The sequence below is a fragment of the Manacus vitellinus genome, unplaced genomic scaffold (assembly GCF_001715985.3).
Source record: "Manacus vitellinus isolate BGI_N305 unplaced genomic scaffold, ASM171598v3 scaffold_47_pilon, whole genome shotgun sequence".
Classification (NCBI taxonomy): domain Eukaryota; kingdom Metazoa; phylum Chordata; class Aves; order Passeriformes; family Pipridae; genus Manacus; species Manacus vitellinus.
Window position 1 is genome coordinate 3,925,941 of NW_021940585.1, and position 9,561 is coordinate 3,935,501.

At 48.8% G+C, this 9,561-nt stretch overlaps 1 protein-coding gene across 2 annotated transcripts in view; it reads right to left on the reverse strand.

The window, feature by feature from the left end:
* Positions 1 to 7,684: 7,684 nt before the first annotated feature.
* The window catches only part of SRGAP2 (SLIT-ROBO Rho GTPase activating protein 2), a 103,048-nt gene continuing 101,171 nt past the window's right edge, over positions 7,685 to 9,561 (reverse strand). For both annotated transcript variants that reach the window (XM_029962543.1, XM_029962542.1), the window contains exon 22: positions 7,685 to 9,502. In XM_029962543.1, coding sequence (XP_029818403.1) covers positions 9,119 to 9,502 — 384 coding nt within the window. In that variant the 3' untranslated portion in view covers positions 7,685 to 9,118. The remainder of the gene's footprint in view (positions 9,503 to 9,561) is intronic.

Consider the following 9,561-nt stretch of genomic DNA (forward strand, 5'->3'; position numbering starts at 1 on the left):
CATATGGGGTGCAGGATGCAGGACAGGATATGGGAGGCAGGGTGGGATGTGGGAGGCAGGGTGGGGTACAGGATGCAGGGTGCTCAGGGTACCCTCCTGTGCCTGCACAGGGCAGAGTGGGGCTGCTCATGTTCCTGCTCCCTCACTGGCTCAGAGACACCCACACTTCACCTTGATCAGAACCAGCACCAGCTCCCACTGTCAGGAATTCCTTCAGGCTGGTGTGGACGTGTGTCTGAAGGCCCCATCCTCACAAACAAAGCCTGCAATGGTCTGTGAGCACACCAGTGTGTGGTACATCCAAAACCCAACAGGACATCTCACCAGCCTGCACATAAACTCCACAGGGGACTAGTTCCTTAATTCCTGCTGAGCTTCATTTCCCAGCCACATGTGAGTGTGCCAGGAAAACCCTCTGGAGAGCTGCCAAGCTGCCAGACTGTGGGCACAGACTGGCCCTTGCCCTGAGCTTATCTAAGGGGCAGCAGGGGCTGGTGTGGGGTGACGAGCCCGTGGCAGCGGAAGCGCAGTGACGTCGGTTCAACCACGTGAAGCTTGAAATCACTTTGATTAAAGTTGTTTCTGCTGCAGCCCAGTTAACAGGAAGAGAAAGCGTTGGGGTGACTTCTTGAAATCATTCTTAGTCTTATTTTCTGTGCATGTGGCAACTGTGCCCTCCAACCAGGACCATCGGTCTGTCCCTGCAGCTCTGGCCAAGCTCCTGGGCTGTGGGTGCAGCGAGGGCTGGGCTGGGCTTCTGTGCCGTGCCTCTCGCTCACTGGACTAAAAGATCATCAAATCTGAGATGGAGATGCTTGAGAAGCCCTTCTCCACACTGAAAAACCTGCAGCTCATTTCTCATGTCATTTCTCAGCACTGAAATCACAGAGGAAGAGCAGTGAACACGAGGAAGAGGGGCAAGCGAAACCTCCGGAGGGGAATTCCAGCTGAGTTCCTTCCCAAAGGCCCAGAGTGGGCAAGGGTACAATCAGTGATGGTTCATCCTGCACCCCACACTCAGTCCTGCACCCTCTGCAGCTCTGCAAGTTCAGCTCCTGCCCTGGAGCCCTGGGAGCACAAGGGACCCATCCAGGGCATCAGGAGAGGAAAGGGCCCGTCCTGTGTTTCAGCTCAGAAAGTGAAACAAAGATTTTTTTTAAGACAGAAAACCCAGGCTCAGGCGTTTTCTGAGACTTCTGACTGTGTTGCTTCAGCTTTCACTGATGAGTGAGCAGGTCTGGGCTGGTGGGGCGTAAAGACAGACAGGAAGGAAATCATTAAAATATTTCATAGCACCCCAAAAAGGTTATTTTCAGGTTGTGCTGCCAGTCTTTTCAGTCCACTCTCCACAGGCAACACCAGCACACCTTGATGCCAGTGTGGTGCCAGCCCTTGGAGCCCAGGGACTCCAGCACATCCCAGTTACCCCAGCAGCTCTCCCAGTCAGGTCCAGCCTTGGAGGGAGATCCCAGCCCAAGTCCAGGAACTCATCCCCAAGGTTTGCCTGGCTCCTTTCAGACCCCTTTATCCTTTCCTTTGCTATAATTTTAAATTAATAATTCGTTTCCTCTCCCTGGGTACCCCAACAGCAGGTTTTGACACTCCAATCCCATCTGTCCCACTGGGACTGGACGTGCCCATGGGGGATAAACTCTGGGAGAGCCCAGTCTGGCACAGGCTGGGAGAGCAAAAACCCGGCCTTGAAACCAGCTTGTGACAAAAATTAATTGTTCCAGCTGGTGGCAGCAAAGCCTAAAGAATAAAGGACAAGCAGCGAGCTCTGCCTGCAGCAGGGACCTCGCCTCTAGGGGCTTGGGACAGAAAACCCCAGCCCACGACCCCGGTGATGTCCCCACAGTGTCCCTGTGACAAACCTGCTCCTGGGGAACGTTCATGAGAGGCTGAAATGGTCCCATTTCTTCACACCAAGTGCCGTGGTCCTTCCCAGAGCATCCCCTTCCCTTCCCCACCGACCCTTCACAAGCAAACAAACCCTCCCCTCACTCAGCACCAAACCCTCCCCTCGCCACCACATTTCCTTGTTAAAAACAACCATAACAAGAGGTCTGTGAGGGAGGGTCAGACCTCCCTGCAGTTTGATGCCATCAGAGGGTTTAAGGGATGAATCACAGTGTCCTCTACTACTGGACAGCAGGGACCCAAAGAAAATCAAAAATCATTTGTTATCTGTGTCACCCCATTGCCTTTCTGACTCCTACTTCTTGTCTAAAAATCAAAAAACCTACATGCCACTGTGCCCAGCCTGCTTTAGGGTATTACCACATAAGCTGCTGTGATTTGGGCTACTAATCTAAGAAGTAAAAGCATCCTGAATTTCCAGCTCTTGAATCCCTAAAAGAGATGTGGGACAGGGAGCACAGGGATGCTCCATCCCCTCGGGAGCTCACCCCAGGGACAGCGGGGACAGCTGTCCACAGCTCACTCCCATCTGAGCACAAAATGTCTTGATTAAACATCAAACCTCACCATAAATAGGTAATTCCTTGATATCTAAACAAAGGGAATCCAAAATGACACAGCCCTGCCATGTTTTCCCCTCTGTGCTCTGGAAAAGGCCTATTGAAAAACCAAGACTGGGGAAAGCTGGTAATAATAATAATAATGATGATCCAGTCCATAATCTCAATCTTAAATCCTCTTTCCTGAGACAGTTGGGGGTCCATCCTCTCCAGGAAAATGAGGAAGATTAAGCATTTTTAAATCAGGTCATTGCAAGGGAAGTGTTTGCCCTGTGGGATCCTGCTGGTGGTGGTCGGTGCGTGCAAGCCCAGGGTGGGGGGACAGTGGAGTCACAGAATCCCAGAATGGTTTGGATTGGAAGAGACCTTAAAGTCCATCCAGTTCCAGCCCCCTGTCATGGGCAGGGACACCTTCCACCAGCCCAACTTGCTCCAAGCCCCGTCCAACCTGGCCTTGGGCAGTTCCAGGGATGGGGCAGCCACAGCTTCTCTGGGCAACCCGTGCCAGGGTCTCCCCACCCTCACAGGGAAGCATTTCTTCCTAAAACCCAATCTAAACCTACTTTCCTTCAGTTTAAGGCCATTCTCCCTTGTCCTATCACTACCTGCCCGTGTGAGTCCCTTGTCCTTTGGATCCCCCTTATCCCTGGGCCACAATGATGCTTCTTCCCTACTGGAAGTCCCAGTGCCTGTGAATGACACTCTGTATTCCTGAACCCTGCAGATTCTTCCTCACCTACTTACCAGTGCCTGTAGCAACAATCCTGAGGATTCCAAAAGCCCCCACAGGCCATGCTCACCCTCTCTCCCACTCAAACCCAGCCACCCACACTCGCTCCAGACATCACACACCGGCACCCTCAGGTCAGTGTTTCCACCATACCCAAAACATTTATTTCTCCAAAACTATTGCTAATGACAATGGATACATTTTGTTGCCCCAGCATGGACTGAACATTTCCAACACATCGACTCCTAATACTGTACAATACTGTACCAAAAGGGGGAGGGGGGGGGAAAAAAAAAAAGAAGGCTGTACCTCCATATTGTACAGAGTTCTATATACAAAGTACAATTTTACACAGTTTAATATATACACCGTATATATATTGGTGTAGAAGACATGAAACAATGGAAACTGTTTTAGCAAGAACATTCCATCCCACCATTAAACAACTGCTGTCGACGACCCCAAACCCAACGCACCGTACGAGCCACCACAGGACCGAGGTTCAGACAGAAAACACACATTTCTAGACTTTGCAACCCCACTTTTCCAACGTTACAGCAGAGCCACATCACTGCGATCCCTTAAAATCAGAGATGGTTTTCAGTAATTGTCCCCCCGCTTTGGCTACATAGAGCTGGTCTTTTTGAAGAACCTGCTGCTCACAAGTATTGCTCCAGCAGTTTGGCACACTCACGAGTCCAGTCCTTTGGACTTGGCTTATTCACATCTCAGGGCTCCGCCTGGAGAAAAGGCTGGTGAAGTCCACCTCAGGAGTAAGGTTACTACAGTGCCTTGAAAAGGACGGGTCCATCTACAATTTCCACTGCAAACTGCTAAATATTTACCCTGTATGAAGCTTGGTAGATCAAGTATTAGTACAGCAGGGAGCTGCCCTCCCTCTCCACCTTTGCCTCTTTTTGGCCCATCGTTGAAAAGCAACGCTTTTGTCCCAAACTACGTTATAGGAAGCACAAAATAGAACAGGAAAAAAAAAACCCAAAAACAAACCAACCAACCAAACCTGACGTTTTCCAGGCCTTGAACTGCTGTTTTGGCATCTCGAGAGCCACCAAAATAGATGGTTTGTTCCTAGAACCGAGCCTGGAAAAGAATCCATCTGCCTTCAGGCGGCGGCGGCAGAGCCTGGAACCGCTTGTGCGTGACACAGCCGGGGCCATCCCGGCCCCACAGGCACAAGGCAGAGGGTCAAGTATTTGTATTTTCTTTTTTTTTTTCAAGTACCAGGTTGTCACACGGACACAGAGACACGCAGAGAGCTGATCTGGAAAGAGCTCAGACCCCAAAGTTCAGCCCATGAAGTGCTCGGTGTTTTCCCAGAGCTGGCGCTGGGAGCATCCCTGTGGGGAACAAACAACGTCCCCCATGAGAGAGAGAACACCCTTTTCTTCTACCAGGCCACTAAAGAAACAGCTTTATGTCTCCAACTGCATTTGAGGGGCATTAGCCAAGGTCAGATAAACCCACAACAGGGCCTGTCATTTTTGTGAAAGCTAAAAATCTCAAAATAAATAAATCCCCATCTTGTTAAACTCGTTTTCGGCCCACGACAGGCTCTTAAAGTGAAGGAAATGCCCCAGTGCTCCTGTGTTTCTTTGGTTTTGAAAGCAGTTTTCCTTGCTTGTGGTTCACAGGTCAGCAAGTAAAAATATATTTATACTTAGGAGCACATCCCTGCAAAGTCAGGGCTTGATCCTGCCAGGCACAGGTATCCCCTCCTCTGGCCACCAAACCACACTCCAAGGGACAGGGGCACATCCTTCAACTCCCACACATCCTCATGGATGTGCAGGACTGGGGCCAGAGCCTCTTACTGAGTCAAACTGTCTCAAACTGGGATTTTTGGGGATTTTCCCCTCATTATTGTTGCCTTAACTAACAACCTACGCCCCACTGAGACCACCACCTCATTTTGAGTGTTCCCTCAACGTGGATCCCACCAGCAATGGAGCGTTTCCACCCTACCTGGTCCACAGGTCTGGAAAAGGATCTGAAGTGCTAACAACTGGAGACATCGATTTCTGCGGAAGAACATCTCTCAAAAGCCCCATAAATCCCCAAATCTATACAACCTTCAACTGAATTTGAGGTTTTTGACGCACAGAAGAAGAGAAATAAGGCAGCAAACTCCACCTGCAGTGAACTTCTCTCGTCCCAGTATTGCTGGAGCTCTTCCAAGTGCGCCGGGTCACCCCTTGTACCAAGTGCAAGGTGGGGGAACTACAACAGATGGAATTTCTTGCCAAACCGAAGCGTTTCGATTCGGTAAATAAATTTATGAGAACTCGGTTATCTTAACCTACTTTTGTGCAAGAACAATCTTGCCTTAAAAAAAAAAAAAAGAAAAAAAAATAATTTTTAAAAAAAGAAAAAAAAAAATCAACAAAAAAACTCCCAAAACCCAACACATGAGGTATTCAGCACAGGAAACCCAAAGACTCCTTTCGAACAGGTATCAAAATACAGACATATACAACGATTTTTTTTTCTGCTGTCACAGTGCACTCTAATTATTTACTCATTTTTCATTGCAATAGAATATCCAGTACAGATAAAGTGAGAGAATCTGATCGTGTCCCACGGCTTCGACACGAAGGACAAATTTACAATTTATCAACTGCAAGCCTTTGGATGCCCTCGAGAGGCAGAAATTTAGCACTGGTTAAAGCACACTGCTCCATTCCCAACTAGGGAAATAAGCCAGAAAAGGTTCGAGCTTCAGAAACTATTCAGATCACCTAAAACCGTGTTCTATTTCAAAAGTTTTTGCTTTGGATTATTCCAATCCAACACCCGATGAACAAGGGTGAACACCCCGTTGTTCATCCCGAGCACTATCGAACAGACAGACGTTATTCCAGTTATCCAACACTTCTTGTCTTTACATTTGACACGAACATTACGTAAAAAAGTCACGGAAAAGAGAATTCCTACGGAAGAGCTAATATTTCTTCGGAACATGAAGATATGAAGCGACGTTGGCACCTCCCCAAGCAAACCACTGCGCCGTCCTTGCCCACCCTACGCCGGTCTCTTCTCCCGCAGGGAGCGGCGCCGACTTTCCCAGTCCCTCCTTCCCACCTCTCCAGCAGCGACCCCGGGCATTAAACCCTCGTGGCAAACCTTCTCTTGGCCTTGTGTGTTCACAGAGTGAAGCAGGCAAGGTGAAATCCTCCTTTTCCTGGTTGTGATTTTGGCGTTCGATTCCCCCGCGTGTTGAGTTTTTCTGCCGGCCGGGCAGACCCGGAGCACGAGGGAGAGGAAGGATGACCTTCAGCCTGTCATATTGCTTGCTGTAAATGTTAAGTGTCAATCACAGTGCACACCAGAATTCCAGTTGAGTTGCTCCATATACAGGTTATCCTGCCAAGCACATTCCCCTTGGCAGCAGGATTGTCCCAGAGCTGTGGATGCTAGAGAAGCACAGTAATTCAGATACAGACAGTTGCTGTTACAGTAACCTGAAGTCTTTTTTTTTTCTTGTTGCTGTTGTTTAAATCTCCTAATTTCACACTTCAGACCTGGAAGATAGAAAAGAGCATCTCCTCCAATGTGCTGTGCGTGGCTGGACACTTATTCTTAGAAACATGAACGCTAGGCATAAAAATAGAAAGAAAATAAGGCATTACAAATGAGTTGAAGTCGATTTACAGAGATCCTGCTCCTGATACAGATTAACTTTGGTCATTTACGACCAAAAAAAAAGAAAAGAAAACCAAAAAAATTCCTACTTAAAAGGAAATGCCAGCAAGTTCTGCCTGAGCAAAAAATTACAAGTTTAATTAATTCTATTTTTCCCCAAAAGAACGAGTGATTCCTTGGTGGTAGAAGTCCATCAGAACCTGAGAGCAAAGGTCGCCGGTCGCGCCGTTGGGATCTTCTGTGAGGTCCAGTGACAGTCACACACGTACCATGGGGCTTCCCCAGGGAAAGCTGAGGAGAAATGGATAACAAAGAGTGTTCTCACTGAAATCTTTCCAGTGTTCCACAATTTTCTTAATTTAGGGCACAGAGGAAGTTGGTGTTTTGAAAAGCCATCATTAATAGGGATTGATTGCTCCTGTAGAGGGAGGGGGGGTGTGCGTGTGGGGACGGGCAGGGACACAGGAAAACCCTGCTCCGTTTTTCCAAGTAACATCCTAAATTAACGAGAAAAAACCCATTTCAGCAGCCCTTCTTAGAAAAGCACGTTTTGTTTCTTCTTTTTTAATTACTAAGTGCCAATTAAACCGACATCACAGTCACGGGGAACCCACAAACTGGAAAGAAACTCAGCTAAACGGGCAAGAAAAATGATTTTTCTTTATCTTGCCCTTGCCTGAATTTGTCTGATGAACACATGAGATGTGCAGCTTGTTTTAACATCCCAGAAAAGTTTAGGAACAAGGAGAACCAGGGTCAGCCAGGACTGTGAATCTTCCTTAGCGCTGCAAGTGGCACATGCCTTTGTTGTGGGTTTGTTTGTTTGTTTTTAATTATTATTATTATTATTAAATTAAATAAACATGAGCATTGTGGAGAATTCCCAGAGGAGTACAAAAGAGTCCTTGCAGCCTGTGGGCAGCTGGAGCGTTTGCTGCCTACAGATAAATACAAATACCACGAATCCATTCACAGGTCCGAGTCCTAGGGAGGAGCCACGCCAAGGGACACGCAGGCAAGCCACTCCAGAAGCCACGTGTGCTGTCACATCACTGTCCCCAGCGGCGTTTCCTGCCCTGCTCTATAAGAGCAGAGATCCCTAAATCGAGTCACGGCCACCGACCGAAGCGTTGGCAACCAGAAAGAGGGAGAAGGTAGGAAGTTTGAGAACTTCTGATAGAAGTTGTGGTTTTTTTTTTTTACAGTGCTTGTCACTGGGATTTTGGTGAGGATCCATCCTGACATGTGATCAGACCGAGGACTGTGTGCGTTAGGAAGCGGGCTCCTGTCAGGGGATGCTTGAGTTTTCCAAATGAACTTGTTTTTTACATTCAGTCTCCCGAGAGCACACACCACGTCAGAGCCCACGGGCTGGAAGTCACGCTGAAACAATAAAGTTGTTTTTAAATACGGGAGAGCAGAGGGGGGAAAAACCAGCTCGATTGTCCATAAGCAACAACTGGGCTCTTTGTTATGCTCCTAAACCTCAGGAGCAGGTTTGTTTATATTTGCACAGACACACGTTACGTAGAACTCCACAAAAATCTAAGAGTGTTCCAGAGTAAACTATTTTTCATGACAAGTGTCAACTAAAGCATGAGGCTGGATGGTCAAGGGCTCTGGCCCCGGGGAGGGGGAAGGAAGGGGGAGCAAACAAACAAAACCAGAGGATGTGATGGAAGTCGAGACAGACCCTTAAACCACCGTGGCACCGGCGGGCGACAGAATAATAATAATAATAATAATGCACAAGAAACAGGCATGTCCAAGCTCCACGTTAACCAGTGGCACCAAAACATGCAAGAGACTAAAATCTATCCTATTGTTTCCCTGTGATAAATGAAACACAGAATATATAAGTCACTACACCAGTATCCAAAAACAGGATGCCACTGAGTGTTTCTTTCAGCGGCCAAACACTTGGACAAGGCATCAACCAGAAACCAAGATCCAACTCATCCCTCCTGTGTGTGTTTTCCTGCTCAGCTTCACAGTGACCCGACTCCGGATTTCCCCGAGCGTGGCAGGAACCGCTTTGCCCCACACACATCAGCCATGTGGGGACGTGGGACGAGGTTGTTACCGCTCAGTTCGCTCCCGGGAAGAGCGAGTGGCAGTTTCTCAACTAAACCTTCAAGTTCAGGAAAAAAAAAAAAAAATCACTTAAATAGGAATTTTAACGTCTTTGTAACGGAGTCTCTCCATCCGCAGCGGTAAGAGCCGTCTCCACGGAGCAGCCCCGAGTTCATCACACAGTACAGGACTTGTCAGGGGGCTGCTGGGAGGCGGAGGAGGCCACGCCGGGGCTCGTGGCGCTGGTTTTGGGGAACACGGCGGGTTTGGGGCGGGTGGCCGGAGGTTTCACCTGCGTGGCCATTTTGACGGACTTGACGGGCCGGAAGGTGCACGGAATGTCCCCGGCCGTGCTGGCACTGCGCTGGAAGGGCGGCTCAGAGTCCTTGAGGAGCTGGGTGTGCAGAGGGCTGGAGGGTTCCGAGGTGGGGGCCACCACGGGGGACGTTTTCAAGGGCTCCAGGGTGTCCAGGACAACGTCCGGCGTGTGCTTGACGCTGCTCTGCCTCTCCAGCTCCCGCAGCTCGTTCAGAGCAGAGTTCATGGTGGCTTCAATGTCCTGCAAACACAGAGGAGAAACCCAGTGAATAGAGCCCAGACACAGAAATATATAAATAT